General features: G+C 34.9%; 1 protein-coding gene across 1 annotated transcript in view; it reads right to left on the bottom strand.

Annotated features, from left to right (window-relative positions):
* Positions 1-18,387, bottom strand: part of LOC150098188 (ubiquilin-1-like) — a 252,240-nt gene that overhangs the window by 82,118 nt on the left and 151,735 nt on the right. The window contains exon 7 of the mRNA XM_090406088.1: positions 9,780-9,908. Within this exon, the coding sequence (XP_090262214.1) occupies positions 9,780-9,908 (129 nt within the window). The remainder of the gene's footprint in view (positions 1-9,779; positions 9,909-18,387) is intronic.

The raw sequence follows: 18,387 nt of genomic DNA, 5'->3' as shown, positions 1-18,387 counted from the left end.
TGCATTCCCCAGAGGTGGAAGCTAAAGTGTGAAAGATGTTCATCTTTCTTCAGCACTTATATCTCAACTGACATATTAGATAAAATGTCAGCTTTTTTTGCAGAAAAATACTGAGTCCCAAGAACCTTGTTTCTGTCACATCTGCGATTATCATTAGTCATAGTTCTGGGTCAGAATAAACAGCACATTTGCAGTAAAAATGCATGCAAACAGTTTTCTGTGGCAAAATTCTGAACCCATTTACAAGCACCTAGTCTGAAAGTTTATCAATGGATTGCTGCAACTATGAGAGGATTACTTGACAGTTGAAGGAAGTTGTTCTGTTATCAAGTTAACTTGGTTTCCTCTGAGAACTAAGCTGTGAAAGGAAAATGATGCTAAGTGCTCATATTTTAAAAAATCATTTCAGAGTTTGGAGAAATGTGCACAACTTACGGATCAGACTTAGCAAACATAATTTTGAGTAAAATGCTTCACATGCACATAGGTCTGATACTGAATGTTATGAACTTATGACTGAAAAAAACCATAGAGGTAAAAAAAAAAAAACAAGAATAAGCAGACAAGACGTCCGAGAAAGCAGACAGCAAGCCCGGAAAATTGCTTATTCAAGAATTTATAATTTATGTTTACAAGAGATTTCTACATAACCACATAAACATACACAAAAATAAGTAATTATGCAGTGGTCATTGAAAAATTCTATATGACACCTCAAGAATTTGCCTCTCAGTGAGCATTTACTGCTGGGCAGATCTTAAAATATTTCCCAAATTTCTGCTTTGTGAGATCAGAGAAGTGCTTTTATATACATATTGTATCTTTTGGATAATCTCAGCAGAAACATTTCATCATCATCATCAAATTATATGCATCCTTAGGGAGGGGAGGTGCAGGATATTACAGTAATACTACATGAAAAAGTTACATTATTATTTACTTTCCGACAATTTTCTTCTAATTAATCTATTATCTCCCCAGACTCCAATATTATCAGATCTCATATTTCTGTCTTCTAAGACACATCTTGCAGTATCAATCCACCTATTCTGGACCAGACTTTTCTTTCTTAAGTGTGTGTTTTCACCATGTGAATTTGTGTCCATCTTTATTTGGAAAATGTGCCTGGTGAGAACACACACATAAGAAAAGGTAATAACTTTTCTCTTATATGGGTAATTGCCTGGTAATAACTAGTCCATATCCTAAACAGAAATTCACCAGGCACTTACTATGATTACTAACTAGGCACTTTTCTCAAAATTTCCCTCAAACATTTCTGCATGTTGAATATTCATTTTCATCTCTGCTGTTCATAACACGGGAAGTTTTTACTTTATCTCAGCTGCCTTCTCTAGCGACTTGAAAAATTGCTTCGATTCTAGAAGAAAAGTTTCTGCGAGACCTAGAGTCACTGTCTACTTTCACATTTTGAAATCTGCCCACATTATGCTACTTGAAATTGTTTATCATTCAAGAAGTTTACTAGTGCCCAAATCTAGGATTTTATAGTTACTGTTTAGTAGGTCATCTATTTTCTTCTTTGTTAATGGTAACGGTAACACCAATTATGTTGACACAGTACTTAGTCTTTTTACCGCTTCCACTTCTTTCCCACTGACACTTCTGTTGATGGTGCCTCTCTTCAATTCTATTCATGATGAGTTACAGTTTATAATAAGTCTTTTGTAATCTTTTGCAAATCACTCTTTTATATTATCAATATTTTAATGTTAAGAATTGTTCCTTGTAGTGTCATTTCATGTAATGTATGTTCAATACTTCTTGCTTCCAAAATGATAAATAATGTTGAATCCACACTAGCAATTGATTTTCATGTTAATTAAGTCTTGAGAGGAGATTGATAACTTCACCCCCCCCCTCCCAACACAGAATCAAGGAATAATTGGGCTAAATGTGTTTCTCTTTATAGAAAAAAACCTACTAGTAGCATGTCTGGAAATAGTTCACCTGGAAAGAACGCTATTCTAAAGAACAAATATGATGATTTTCCAAGTTGTTCTAATTGATGAGAAGTAATGTAAATGAATTTCTCCTGATGACGATTTCTATTTCAGAGTTTTACCTTCTTCTGGCTTTAGTTTATTGAATTTATAAAGGATATAAATGTCGTGTCTATTTTCATGACAGCATATGTAATTCTTGAAATAAACAATTAGAATATCTATTTCATATGTACCCTCGAAGGGTGTTCAGGCTACTATGACAGCATATGTTTACATTATAATTAATCTCCTATCCCCAATTTTTCTCCAAATAGATCTATTACTTGTCTTATAATGTTTCTTTCCTCTAAAGCACTGCTGACTGAATCAATCCACCTAGACCTTGGTCTTCAGGGGGAAAGTCTCTTTTCTGCCATCTTGGCATCAAATACCTGTTTTGCTAATCTTTCCTTCTCATTCTGTTTAAGTGATCATACCACCTTAGATTAGCTCTGCTTACACATTCTTGAATGCTAACAATGTCAAGTTCCTTTCTAATATCTTCAGTTTTAACACGATTCTGCCATTGATGCCATTTGTTCAATCTCCTAATTTTTCTAAGAACTTTCACATATCTGTAGTCTCTAATCTTTGATCAAGTGTTTTATTTCTAACCCATAGCTTAAAACTAGTTTGAACAAGACAGTGTTCAAACTGTCTTGTACACTGCTAGTTTAGTGTTTTGGCCAATTTCTCTCTTATTCCATATAAATTTATTCAAATGGCTAAACACCATACCAGCTTTGCATATTTGTTGTCTATTTTCAGATTTTACTTGCCATTGTCACTAAAAACTGTGCCTAAATAGTTGAAATATTTTACTTGTTCTATAGCTCTCCTATCAGAATGCAGTTGACATATTCAATGTCATCATCATCATCATCAAATTCCTGACATGTACCCTCAAGGGGTGTACAGGACATGATAGTACTACATGAAAAATTTACATCGTTACTAACTTCTTATCTACAATTTTCCTCCAAATCAGTCTATTACTTGTCAAGACTCCAATATTATCATTATCAGATCTTATATTTCTATCATCTAAAGCACATTGTACCATATCAATCCATGTAGGATTGTACAACCTGGCTTTGAATCCGCCATCTTGTTGGAACGTTATTCTTATTTAAATTATCAGTTTTTTTTTTTTTTTTAAATTAATTGTTGGTTGATTATTGATCCAAATATAGAGAAATTTATATTATCCTGTGACACCCTATATTCAGATTAGTCTCTATAATATAGTGGAATCAATCATCAACTAACTTTTGCAATCTCACTTTTCTACAGGCCAAGGTTAATATTATCATTTAAGGCTTCCGCAAGGTCTGATAAACTTTATGAGCAGTGCAATGAAAGAGAATCAAGCAAACACCAAATTGAAATCAATAAAACAAAACATTTAATGCAGGGTTGTATAACTTTGAAAACAAGATAATGCAAATCAACTTAGCTCAAATATTCATAACAAACATAAAACATTAGGCATCAGACATCCAGCTGTCAATTCTATATTCTTCCAAATAATTAAAAACCGTTCACACAGTTCAATGTTACAGAATCTTACAGTAAATATTCTTAAAGTAAATTTCTCTAATTCTCTCTTAGTCAACAAGCATTTAATTCAATTATGAGGCAGTTATCACTTCAAGGGGGAAACACTTTTAAGCTCCATACTTCGGCTATTTTTAGTAGAACGCCACAGTTAATGTTAAGATATATCAGGCGGAGCTAACTCTTATTCTTCACGTTGAAATATAAAAAAATGGACTGCTCTTACCGGGTTACATCTTTTACACATTGGATTCACTATAGGCACACTTAAAACTGTAGTTAACTATCACTTTGAAGTAACACTATTCAAAAGAAATCTTCACTATAATAACTGAAATATTAAACATTGAGCTTCACAAGTCATGATGCACTCGATTTAGGTAATCGACTTATTCCTTATTTTCTTCTATGCATTAAATTCAGCTTTGCACTATTCTTCCTCAAAACAATTGGAATTTGTCGTAATTTTAGAATTCCATAGAAATATTCCGAATTGCCTATTAATTTGCCGGTCCTTTCTTAATCTACTTATGGCATTTCCTAAATCCCCTTACTGCCACCCGTTACTTTACTCCTTGCTGTCCTGAATGCTTCTCCTCTGTTTACGTTCGCTTTCCAATTAAATAGGTTCATTCTTCCCACCTAAATCCGGTTCTAGCCAGTTCAGCTCATATCAACTCCTTCTCCCTCCGAATATCGTAGCTCACGCTCCACGCACGCGTTATCTAAAATTAACTCAGTTTCCTTGACAACAGCCAATCAAATCTCAATCAGAAGAATGAAGCCATATCAGCAGAATTCTACATATTTACTTCTCTTTCAGAAATACAAATAAGAAAATAATTCATAGTTCACATAAGGTACATTAAACTTACATATATACAGTTTCTTACAATATAATCATAGGAATAAATTAAATAAAATGAATGACATTTTTATACAGAGTCCTTTTTATAACTAATACATATTCTAGATTAAATAATTAAACAATAATAAACAAACTTAAATTAATTATATGAATATTAATTTATAAGCAAGAGACTAATATACACAAGTCTTGCTTATGACATGGTGGATTATGTTAGATTCTGAAAGAAGTATTAACAATTTTCATTTCTCTTCACTCAGAATCCAACAATCCACCTATATCTTGGGCTTCCTCTGGGTCGTTTTCCTGCCAACCTGGCAGAGAACACTTGTTTTACTAATCTTTCCTCACCCATTCTGTTTAAGTGACCATACCACATGAGATAAGCTCTGCTAACGCATTCTTGGATGCCGACAATGTCGAGTTCTTTCCTAATATCCTCATTTTTAATATGATATTGCCATTGATGCCATCTGTTCATGCCTCTAATCTTTCTCAGAACTCTCATATCTGCAGTCTCTAGTCTTTGGTCAAGCGTTTTACTTCTGACCCAGCTCTCAGATCCATAAGTTAAAACTGGTTTGAACACTGTCTTGTATACAGCTAATTTAGTATTCTGACTAATTTCTCTCTTATTCCATATGAATTTATTCAAATGACTTCCTACCATACCAGCTTTGTTGATTCTGTTGTCTATTTCCATATTTAATTTACCATCTGCACTACAAATCGTGCCTAAGTAGCTGAAATGTTTTACTTGTTCCACAGTTGCCATTTTCAACAATTCTACCTATTTTCATTGTCTTGGTCTTTTTAATGCTAACCTTCATACCATATCTATTACAACAGTTATTCAATTTATTCAGGGAATCTTGCAAACTTGTAGCGGATATATTCAGAAGTATAACATCGTCTGCATAAAGCAAAGAGCTGACATTAACATCTCCAATTCTGATATCATGTTTAATACCACTTTCCTTCATAATGTGATCCATATAGATAATGAATAACAGAGAGGATAATGTACATCCTTGTCGCACACCAGATTTAACATTAAACCATTTTCCTGTACTTCCTTCAATTCTAACTGCTGACTTACAACTCAAATAAAGACTAAGTATTGCTTGATATAATGCCCCATTGACACCATATAACTGTATTGAATAGCTTCTCTCTCTTGGCACCTTGTCATATGCCTTTTCCAAATCGACAAAACTTAAATCTTCTTGATTGTCTGGCAGTCTCAATTGGAGTGATGTGGACAAATATCAGAATAGGGAACTGGACAATGAGACTTATTTGTGCCCTATAGTCCCACAGAAGGTTCTACTAAGGTAGAAGTAGAAGAATTTTTTGAGGCTTTAGAGAAAGCAACTGACCCAATGAAAAAGGAAAAGTTGGTCCTTGTTGGGGATCTAAATAGCAGAGTAGGAAATGATTGTCAGACATATAAAAATACTTTGGGAAAATTTGGAGAAAAGAGCAAAGCTAATAAAAATGGCAAATACTTGTTGAATTTCTGCTCAGGACATGGACTGGTTATTACTAACACCATGTTCCAACCTAAAAATGTGCACAAATTCACATGGAGAGAAGATTCAAGGAATAAGAAAAGTCTCATTGACTATGTTATTGTTGATAGTGATGTTTTCTCCCTGGTGCAGGACACCAGAGTGTACAGAGAAATTGAAATTGGAAGCGATCACTATTTAGTCTTGATCAGGATAAAATTGAATTTATCCTGCTCAAGAATTATTGAAAAGAATAACATTTAAGAAAGTTTTAAAGCGAATAAAAGTTGAGCAACTCTCAGATGAACTGTAGACTAAAATACACAAACATGATTGAAGAAAAAATGAGAGTTTGAGAACAGCAACCAAACCTTGGAGATTCAGTGGTAAGCCCTTAAGAAAACACTGATTGATTCAGCCAGAGAGGCATGTGGTGAGGCTATGTGCAAGGATAGAAAAATCAGAACTCCATGGTGGACACAGGAAGTTAAAGAGGCAGTGGAAGAAAAGAAGAAAGCATATCAAAAGTTCCTGGCAAATAAGTCAGCTTGTGCTCTTAGAGAATACAGAGACAAATGTAAGAAAGCTAAACAAACGTCATTTGATGACTTTGGTAAGAACATAGAAAATAAATATCAAGAAGGTGGCAAGATATTCTGGAGGTTGTTGAAGAAGCTCATTAATGGAGGAAAGAGTGCTATAAAAGGAATTAGAGGTGACAAGAAAACTGGAGAAAAAGATATCCTCGAAGTATGGAGTGATTACTTTAAAAAATTGCAAAATGAAACAGTCAATGATAGCACACTGGTAAAAAAACACTCAACAGGGATGCAGTCAGGAATACATATCCATATTTGAAGTAGAAAAAGTTAAGTTAGCAAGTTAATGGCCTTATGAACCAATCAGTCTACAGGAAACCTATGAATACAGGACGTTATCTACATTTCAGCTCCTCAACACCACATTTCTCACAAACTCAGCATAGTACACATACTAAAGAAAAGAGCTGTCTGCATTACAACAGATGAAAAGGACCTCCGAGATGAATTAACATTGATATCTAATAAACTTGCCTTGAATGGATACTCACGAAGACTTGTCAACAAAATCCTTTTCTCTGAGCCACCACAAAGAGAACGAGAAGACACCCAATATATTACAACAATCGCCATTCCATATGTGAGCAGTATCTCTAACAAGCTTGCTAATCTCCTCCAACCACACAAAATAAGAGTGACATTCAAACCTATAGAAACAATTTGTAAACTACTACTATGATCTCCAAAAGATACCCATCCTTTCTATAAGTATGCTGGAGTCTATAATATCCCATGCTCGTGGGGTTCAAGTTACATCTGCCAGACTTCGAGAAGCCTCAAGATTAGACAGAAAGAACACATTGGTTATGTTAAAAACAACAGACAAGACATATCAGGCCTGTCATCACATTTCTCAATAACAAACCATATCACTGAGTGGGACAAAAGTTGTACCCTTTACATAGAAGAAGACTACCACTCCCGAATGTTTAAAGAAGCAGCCACAGTCGCATACACTACAGATAACCTTAACAGGAACCAAGGTTTAATACTTCCAGAGATATGGAAAGCCCCAATTAGATCTCTGAACACACAAGAAATGAACTTTAATACTAACTATAGAATGTTCCTTAGCAACAACTAGTAAATCATGTACACGCAATACGTGTATTATTCACGTTCAATGCTATTTTAGTTTGTAACTACAATTTTTAGAATTTACAGTTAAGATCTATTTTTGTGATATGTTTTAACCTCAGTGATTGTACCCTGACGATGCCAACAGCTTAAGTTTGGTGAAATTAGTCAGTATTAAAAACACTTATCTGTTTACACTTGACCAATGTTCCCAAACAGTTATTTACATTAGTTCTGTGATCAAGAAAATGCACGCTCATTATATAACACTTGATAATATTGGATTCTTGACATTTAACAGACTGATTTGGAGGAAAATTGTATATAGTAAGTTAGTAATGATGTAAATTTTTCATGTAGTACTATTATATCCTGTACACCCCCATGAGGGTATATATCAGAAATTTGATGATGATGGATCTGAGAGCTGGATCAGAAGTAAAACACATGATCAAAGACTAAAGATTAAGGGCATGAATAGATGGCATCAATGGCAATATCATAATAAAAACGAGGATATTAGGAAAGAACTCGACATTGTCAGCTTTCAGGAATGCGTTAGCAGAGCTAATTTCAGGTGGTATGGTTACTTAAACAAAATGGGAGAGGAAAGATTAGCAAAACAAGTGTTCTCTGCCAGGTTGGCAGGAAAAATACCCAGAGGAAGACCAAGATATAGGTGGATTGATACGGTAATAAGCAACTTAGAAGATAGAAATATAAGATCTGATAATGTTGGAGTCTTGACGGGTAACAGACTGATTTGGAGGAAAATTGTAGGTAGGAAGTTAGTAACGACGTAAATTTTTCATGTAGTACTATCATATCCTGTACACCCCTTGTGAGGGTACATGGCAGGAATTTGATGATGAATTATCACCATAAACTGAGATGTGTAACAATGAGATGGACCAAACCTTTTTTGTACTCTGAAAAGTGCTTGAAGGAAAACCGACTTAAAAGGTGGCATAAATATCAATGGAGAGCTGCTCCAAATACTAATGTTTGCAGATGATATAATACTCATAGCTCAAGACCTTCTGCAATTTGAAACAATGCTTCATCAAGTGCATTATGCCTGTAATAAAAGAGGACTAAAAATTCACCCTGACAAAACCAAATGGATGAGAAACAAATACTGCTAAACCCACACCATCCAACTAAATAACTTCGCCATAGAAAGTATAGACTCCTACACGTACCTTGGTCAAACAATAAATATGAATCCTAAGCTAGATATTAAAATCAGCGTGAGCATGTTCAACAGTTATGTCTTTCCATCTTTAACCTAAATCCCTGAACAGTACCGTCGACAGGATGTAGCATAGAGGCAGCCTGATGGTGCGGCTTAATATGGGAGCTCGTTCAGCCATATTGTGGTAGGCACCATAGCTACGCTAATAATTACTGTTAGTGTAGCAAGTGTGGAAAGAAGTTTTTTCCAAGCTTAAACTGATTAAAAATTATTAATAATTGCATTACTGTTTCTTTTGTAAGAAAAAGAAAATAGCAATTGGAGATTTTCTTATATTTTTGTCTAATAATCCATCAGGGATGATATTTAATTGTTTGCCTCAGGGTGCAATCTAATCCAGTGATGGCCCTGCCTCTGAAACTTGGAGCACCACACAAAAAGAGGAACTTAGTCTTCAAACCACCCAGCACAGCACGGAAAGAAATATCTTAGGGATAAGTAAAAAAAGACCACATCACAAATACAACATCAGAAAATTAACTTGACTAAAAGAAGTAGAGAAAACCATATATGACAACAAGGTACAGTTGGCAGATATTGGAAGGCTCAATGACAACAGGTGGACCCACAATATCATAAACTAGTACCTAAGATCAACCAAGAGAAACACGGTAGACCTCCAACCAGATGGGAAGAGCTTTTAATTAGAGTGATAGGAAACAAATGGAGAAGGATTTACAAGACCACCATCGCTGGAAACTGCAACTTGCATTTATGGAGACACCCCGAATGAAACAACAGGTCAATCCAGGTAATTACTGCATCACTCTATTACTTTAGAAAAGGTTGATGTGAAAGCAATAGGATGGTAATTTAATGATAAGTATTCATTAAACCTTCTTAAGAACAAACTCACAGCAGCTGACTATTTTAAAGATAAGATGTATTAACACTTCATTTACTTACCTCTAAGTTACTTAAAGCTCTGTCTTGAGTTCTCATCAATTCTTGAAGCATTGCAGGGTTCCTTATGATTTCCATAGTCTGTCTTAATACGTCAGGGTTGTTTAATACATGACGAACTTCTGGGCTCCTCTGAGTCCATAAAAAAAACCATCATTAAATATTGGTTTCAGTTAAAATTAATAAATAATTAATGAAAATTTCAAATATAATACATTCCATTGTTAGTGTCTACTTGCTGATGAAGCAGTAATTTCAAAAGGAAAACATGATGCAAAAAATATTTTCAGAACTCCATATCTTATACATGAAATGTTACATTCCGAATGTGAACATGAAAATTTTGATTCATGATAGATATTCTCTTATAAAAATTGCTAAACAGATAGAAATTTTATATTTACCTTTAATACATTAATTTTATCAATGTATTAATAGTAAATATAAAATTTATATGCTAAGTAGCCATTAAGTATGCTACTTACATAAATATGCTTGTTTTTTTAATTAATAGGACAAATGGAATTTATTCCATTTATGAACAAAAAAGAAAACACAAATGTAGAAAATGCATGTGTGCATACATGCATGATGACAGAGTGTAAATTCAAAAGCGTATAGCAGAAAGCTTTTCCCAAGTTTAAAAGTTTTTTTAAACTTTTTTTCCAAAGTTTAAAAAAAATCCATAGGAACATAGGTCTGATACTAAATGGTTATAAAGCTATGGATATTCATCATTCATCAAATTCCTCACATGTATTCTCCAGGGGCACAAAGGATACTATGATATGAGGGTGGTCTGAAAAGTTCTCGACATAACAATGAAAAAACGAATTTATAATTTCAAAATTATTTTTATTTTTTAACATAATCTCCCTTAAGACTAATACATTTATTCCAGCAATGCTCCAGTGCCATTATCTCATCACTGTAGTGGTTCTCAGTAAGATCTGCAAAATCCCCTCTACAGCTGCAATCACCTCTTGATTTGAAGTAAAATACTGACCAGCAAGGAAGAGTTTTAGTTTTGGGAAGAGATAGAAGTCAGAGGGAGCCAAATCTGGGGAATAGGGTGGATGTTCCAACAATTCATAGTGCAGATCCCTCAATTTTCTCATTGCCAAAACATGTTTGTGGGCAGGTGCATTGTCCTGATGAAAGATGATTTTTTTACTTCTGCAAACCGGGTCTTCTCACACAAATTTTTTTGTCTAGTCTGGTTAAAAGATTGGAACAATATTCCCCAGTATTGTTTTACCCTTTTCAAGATAATTAATAAACAAAATGCCTTTAGCATCCTAAAACACCAATGCCATGACCTTTCCTGCTGATGGAACTGACTTTGCCTTCTTTGGCACTGAACAACCAGCTTCTGTCCACTGTTTTGACTGCTGGTGTGTGATGGTGAATCAAAGTCTCATCCACAGTAACAAATCAATGCACAAAATCAGTTTTATTCTTGTTAAAACACTTGTATGAAAATCACCGTTCAGAGATTTTCATACGAGTGCGTTTTTGATCTGCTGTGAGCAAGCGTGCCGCCCATCTTGCACAAAGCTTTTTCATTTGCAATTCTTCATGCAAAATATATCCTACACATTCTTTTGAAATGCCTATAGTTTCAGCAATTTTATGCACTTGGATTTGCCAGTTATCCAATACCATATCTTGCACTTGATCAATGATTTCTGGTGTTGTTACACTTTTTGGACATCCTTCATGTGGATCATCTTCAAAGCTGGTACGGCCACATTTAAACTCGGCAGCCCATTTCTTAATTGTCAAAAATGAAGGAGAAGAGTACCCATAAACTTCTAATGAATTGCTTTTGGTATTAAGCCTTCTTTTACAAAGACTTTTATCCATTTCAAGGGAACCAGAGACAACACTTTTGCTTCAGGCAGCTGTATAAAACAAACTACTTGATAGAATAACTTGCAATTTCACATGGATGTTTATTGACAGATGTACCAACTTATAATTTCAAAATTATTCTTGAGGCCAATAACTTTTCAGACCATTCTCGTAGTACTATATGATTAAGTCTGCATTATTACTAGCTTACTATTGAACATTTTCTGCCAAATTAATCTGTTTAACTAATTTAACAATAATGCTCTATATTACTCTTAAATCTAACATCATTTCAGTCTTTTAAGGCACTGCTATAGCATCAATCAATTTCATCATTTTGTCAATTTTATCATTTTCAATAAAAAAAAAATAAATAAATAAAAAAAAACTGATTAAACAGATGGAATGCTTACTGTTCTGTTCTCCATTGAGAATGCATATGTTTTCCATGGTTCTGCCCTTTTTTCATAGTTTTTATTTTTATTTATTTTTTTATCACTAATTTTCATGCTAAGATTTCTATGATATGATACTTATTAAATTTAGTTAAAAAACCAAATACTTGTAAGAGATTTATTCAGGAGCATATCATTTCTATAAAGAAAACATCTGGGTTTAGTAGTCCAATTTTCATATCAGATTTCATGCAATTTCTTAGATAATGTGATACATATAAATAATAAATAGCAGTCTAGACAGCATATGCCATTACCTTATGCACTATCTACTAATAATTGTTCGGACACTTCAGCAATTTACAATTGACACCAGCAGGCAAATGCTAATATCGGACAAGTCCGGCTTTGGCTTTGATCACTTCCTGAACACTTTGAGGGAGGCATTTCACCAATGTGCAGAAGACAGGTGGAATTTGCCTCCATTCCTCCATCAAAGCAGCATTGAGTTCAGTGACAGATTGAGGATGTACTGCTCTGGACCTCAATGGATGCTCCAATTCGTCCAACAGGTGTTTGATGGGGTTGAGGTTGGGACTCTGCGCAGACCAGGGCAGTCGTTTAACACCCATCTCTTTATACCATTCCATAACAGATGCAGCTTTGTGGAATGAGGCATTGTCGTCTTGATAGTAACACGGGTCCGTTCCATAAAAACTCCACAGTGTAGGCAGCACCTGATTATCCAGAATTATCAAGGTACTGATCTGCCTTCGTGGAACCACACACAATGACCCATGGTTCTGCTTCAAATCAGCTGAATGCATCCCATATCATTACTCCTCCACCACCAAACTTTACTGTGGGTACAACAAACACTGTAGTAACAAGTGCTCACCAGGCTGCCTCCACACCCTGCCATCAGACTGGAAACAGGTGAACCTTGATTCTTTGCTCCAGAGTACTGTTTTCCACTGGTCAATTGTCCAGTTCACATGCTCTTTGCACCAGGCCAAACAAACCACCTTATTTGTTGTGATGTTCAGCTTCCGTGTTGCTGCTCTTCCATGGAAACCCAGTAAATGCAACTCATCACAGATGGTCTGTGCCAACTGTAGCTGGTTTTTAACACCTGTTTTAACACTTTCCTGTTCCTGTCAGTCATTTTCGGCAGATGCCCTGGGTGTTTTCCTGCACTAGTGATGCCAGAATGTCTCAATTTGTTGATCACATTGCCAACATTGATTCTGGATGCTCCAGTTGAGCAGCAATGGCATGTATAGACATGCCACCAATGTGACAGCCCACGATGACACCTCTTTTGAAGTCACTGAGTTCATATCGTGTTGTCATACCACCTGTATTCAACTGCTATGATGAAATACTGCTTCCCATTATCTGTACACTGGGTACAACAAACCTTTGTTAACAACTATGTTGTTAACAAAGCTGGAATGTTCTGTAACTTCAAATAACAGGGGTGTCTAGACAATTACTGGTAGATAGTGTACTTGAATTTACATGAAACCATCTTCCTAAGCTTGCTTTAACCACATTGACATCAATATGGATGAAATATATCGCATCTCACATACACACGCTTCATATCCAGTGTATATTTCAATGGTATTACAATTTAAATATTCACTTCACATCCATGACAACTCTAACATGTATATACATCAAGGCCAAGTTAGGCAGTTAATTTTAACTGGTAATTTACAACTTAAATATAGGCTATATAATGCTCTGTATAATCCCATTTACACAATGTAATTTTAACATTTTGAAGAGCTTTCATTTTAAAACTTAAATACAGATTTTTGTTTTATTCCTATGATTTTTTAACCATTTATGTAAAAGTAAATATCTGATTCTGTCAACTCCTATTTGCCATGAATTCAGTTTGTTCTTACTCAAGTTTCTCTTCCATGAATGAAAAACAAAATGAAAACCTTGACACTTTTATATGAAATCACTCACCAACTTGAGAAAAATATTAGCATTTACCTGAAATATTATTATATATCAGTATGTCACAAGACTTAATGAAAGTTACTTGTGAATGATACTTAAACTGATAATGATTTGTTTTTAAATGTTATATGATGACCTTGTAAGTGCATGTGCACACGAACACACATTTTTTTGGGGGGGGGGGGGAATGGAAAGGAATTCACTGCACTAATTATAGTTGTACTTTTTTCAGTGAGTTGGAGAGAATCATACTAAAAGCACAAAATTATTTTCTTCTTTTGTCCACATTTTACTCTAGCTTAAACTAAACAGAAAATCAATTTAAAAAGTCTTCCACCACCTTTGGTCCCATAAGCTGATTGTGTCTGTTAGTTGTACAGGATATGCAAGCTTAGCGATATTGAGATTTGTAAATATTTAGCAGAAAATCATTTAATTTTTGATCATTATCCTTAAGTTTTTACAAATCTTCTAGTAATGTCTGAATATATGATATTCTGTTTGAAGATCAATTCGTGTTTTCTGTCATGTGTGTACATAAACTGATCATAAAAGATGTTGCAGAACCTATTACATGTGGAAATGAACACAAAAACATCAAAAGAACTATTATTGTTATTATTTGAAGTGCTAAAGGTCCTCAGGGAAAACAGAAGTGTCCATCATTACAAGCTTTCAAATGAATTCTGAAATATGTCTTCTATAGCTCAGTTGAGAGCAATATGCTGCTGTCACTTTGATCTAACTCCAAATTCTCTTTAGGATGCAACTGTTATAAGGGCTTTTGAAGGGAAAAAAAACTGTGCAACATACACCTTTACAACCGATTTAATTAATGAAATGTCTATTTTTTGGACCATTTGATGACTATATATTTATTTGCCTTTGACATGTCATTTGTAATTATTTCCCAGATAAGATAAGAAAGAAAGAAAGAATGAATGAATCATTGAGGCAGGTAAATTCAAAGAGCCAGACAAAATTGTAAGCTCTACTGATGGGAATGAGAGTTTTATTCTAAACTGAATCATGAAATACAGCCTCTATAGCTTAGTTAGTAAGAATAATGCTTTTCCCCCTGGATGAAGAGACCTGGGTTTGAATATTGTCTGAGATGCAAAGAACCATTATAAAGGCTTTTCAAAGAAAGACTCATTTTCCTCCTATAACCTAATAAGTTACTGTGAGAAAAACTGTGTGTAGACAAGTGATTAAAAGGGAACCCTGTTCTGTTTCTGAACAAGTGGAAGTTTTACTCCTTAGGGAAATATGGTGCAAAGACCATTTCAAGGAACAGAGGTAAAAGCAATGAAAGAGAAGAGTCAGAAGTTAGTGTGGTAGGTTTGAAGCAGAGGATATTGTTGATTAATCTGTTCATGTGTTTATAGACTTAAGAGAAAGTGTAGGAATGGTGGCAGCCATCAGTAGAACAGCACCCATAAAAACCACAGCAGAGGAATAAGGAAAAGCAAAACATTTATAAGAAAGTGACTAGAGTAAGTCTGTGAGAGTAGGGTTACCGGCCAGCTGGAGTACCCTCTTCTGGAAAGAATGAAGCATTTAGAGGTTTTTAGTGCACTACTACAAATGTGGGAACATCAACAGATAGAGTTTTGGGGATTTATACAGTGTTGAAAATTGTATAGGTGAGATTAATATCTTGAACAGGAAAAGGACATCTGGTTTGTGGGAAGTAGAGACAACTATGGATGTGATGTGCATAAGTTCGAGGTTCGAGTCAGCCCACAGAAAAGAGAGAGAAAGATCTTTAATAGGGGATTATCAAAAGTTCTAAAGAGGATTCAAAATGTGATCTTTCTTGTGTGAAACAAGTCAGGAATGGGCTTTGATAGCACTAAAGGTGACAACATCATTCTCACCTTAGTCAAAAAAAGAGTATATTGTCATCAGCAAACATGGATAGGATTTGAGACTAATAGAGGACCATTTACATGTAGAAAGAGCATGGACAAAAGTACAAAAGCCTAAAAAAATTCAAGTACTAGCTTGTAATTCTGAAGCAAGTAAGCCAGAAGATGTAAAAGCAGAGAGTGTATGGCAGGATATAAGATGACAGTCTAGTAAATAATCTTTTGTGCCAGACTTAATTCAATGTTCTAGAAATGACAAGAGCAGACACACAAATTTCAATAAATTTACCATGGTTTGAGTCCACGATGTTGGCAAGGAGCTCCAATATGGATTAAGTGCAACAGAATTCATGTTAGTGGTTGCTGATTAACTTGTGAACTTCCAGGTGATGATAAAATGAGGTGAGGTGTAATGGAAAGAGAGCTTGGTGGCCTCTTTCTTGCTGGAAAAATATAAACAATGGCAGCAAAAATAATTCCAGAATACAAGTTTGAAGTACAATCAGCGAATACCACAAGGATCAGATTTGTTACTATCCAAGTTAGACTCTTCAGCGGTCTTTCTGATAAAATACCAGGAGAGGAATGCAAACCTGTTCTCGATAAAGTGTGTGTGTGTGTGTGTGTGTGTGTGTGTGGAAGAGATGCTTTTGCACTGCAGCAGCTAAAGAAGAATGATGCCAAGAGGTCAGCCTTGTTTATAGATAATATTATAATACTACCATCAGGATAGACAGAATTTGCAAGAAGAATAGCTTTTGCAGGGATCAGAAGGGTCAACTGCCATTTGAGCAAGAAGCAAGTTTTCTGCACTTGGCTCTTTTCAAGTTGATCTGAATTTGCTGATGGTCTTTTTTTGAAGTTATATACTGTGCAGCAGCAAAGGCTGAGTGTAATGCAAAGTAATCTGATTTGGTTTCAAGTGAGTGATATGACGGATATTTTTTTTAGATTGCCTTGGGACGCTTAATTGAAAACTAAGGTGCAGATAGTCTCTGGATTTTTTTTAAAATAATGGTCCCATACATGAGAGATTGGTCAACCAATAGTAAATCAGTGCCATGAATGGATAAGAAGAAAAACTTGTATTTGATTTGAAGAGCTGTGGATAGTAATCCTTGGGAAACATACAATGAGACTATTTCAGAAGACAGCAGAACAAAGAGGCAGTGTTGAACAGCTCCTGTACATGTTTCAATGGATTTAACAGAGGTAGGAGAATTACTGATGCCAGTTTGCAGTAGTATTTGTTTAAGATGCATACAGTGGAAATGGAATGCCTCTGTGAAAGTGTAGAGTGAAGTGGTAAGAGACAGATCATTAATCAATCTAATTACTCCTTTCTGTATAAGGCAAGTATTTTTTAGGAAGCTCTTAGGAGCACCACCCCAAATGTGAGATCAGTATTCAACGGGAAAGCAGATTTGTGATTTGTATAGCTACAAGCTGTTTATATATATAAAATAATGCTTTGAGCAAAAGAGAGCCTAATTTTTTTGGATGTTGTAAAAGCAAAAATTGTAATATGTCAAGAGAGAGAGATTTGATATTGGAATAATTCCAAGAAAAGAAGCCTGATTTTGTCTAGAGATATGGATGTTGTCAAAAATAAAACTTGAAGAAAATGGTCCTTTTTTATGGGAGGAGGGGGGGGGGGGAGTAGAATTGTGTTAAGTAGCACTGAAATTGCTAAGGTAATCCAAATTCCAATAAAGGATGATTTGCAGATCAGAATTTAGGGTAGAAGAGATGGTGGTGACTTGTGTGATGCAAGGTTTATCAAATGAGGAGTGTAGTATGATGTCATGAACATTAACCTATGCATTGGATTGGTGGTCAAATGGAATGGACTGCAGACATATAGAAGAGAGTAGGTGAGAGAACAGCACCTTGTGGAACCTAGCATTACTTGCATAATTGTAAGAATGGTACATTGAAGTGATTTAATCATCACATGTAGTGTGATGATTAAATCACAGTCAGAAAGCTGCCAATCCAGTTGCTTTAGTTGAAGGACAAACGAAATGACGAGAACTTAACAGACTTATGTGACATACCTGATCTAAAGCTTAGGAGATATCACCATTTGTCCACAAATGATGATGACATAAGTAAGCAAAACATCTGTTAGAATCCAACTGTTGAGTGAATGAGTGCCTAAAAGGTTGCAATAAAAGTTGAGTATTGATTCTTTCCATTACTTAAAAAGAAATGAGGAAAGAAAATGAGCAATAATCTGATGGTAAAGAATGATCACCTTTCTTAGGAACAGGTTATACATGGCTAATTTCTAAGCTGCAGGATATATAACAAAGGAATAAGAGAATGTTAAAAGATGACTCTGGAATACAAACATTTAGAACAACTGAAAAAATGCCATCAGGAAAAGGAAACTTGTTTTTTGGTATCCAATTAGGATGAGATTTTCAAATCTCTTTCTGGTGAAAGGTCAGAGGGGACATTTAAGTGTTGAATGGTTGGAATACCTGTCTATATCAATTGCGCAAGAATATG

The sequence above is a fragment of the Typopeltis vanoorti genome, chromosome 16 (genome assembly GCF_054136105.1).
Source record: "Typopeltis vanoorti isolate ZY-2024b chromosome 16, IOZ_Tvanoo_1.0, whole genome shotgun sequence".
In the NCBI taxonomy this organism is placed as follows: Eukaryota; Metazoa; Arthropoda; class Arachnida; order Uropygi; family Thelyphonidae; genus Typopeltis; species Typopeltis vanoorti.
Note: the sequence above shows the minus strand (reverse complement) of the source record. Positions and strands in the feature narration are given on the sequence as shown.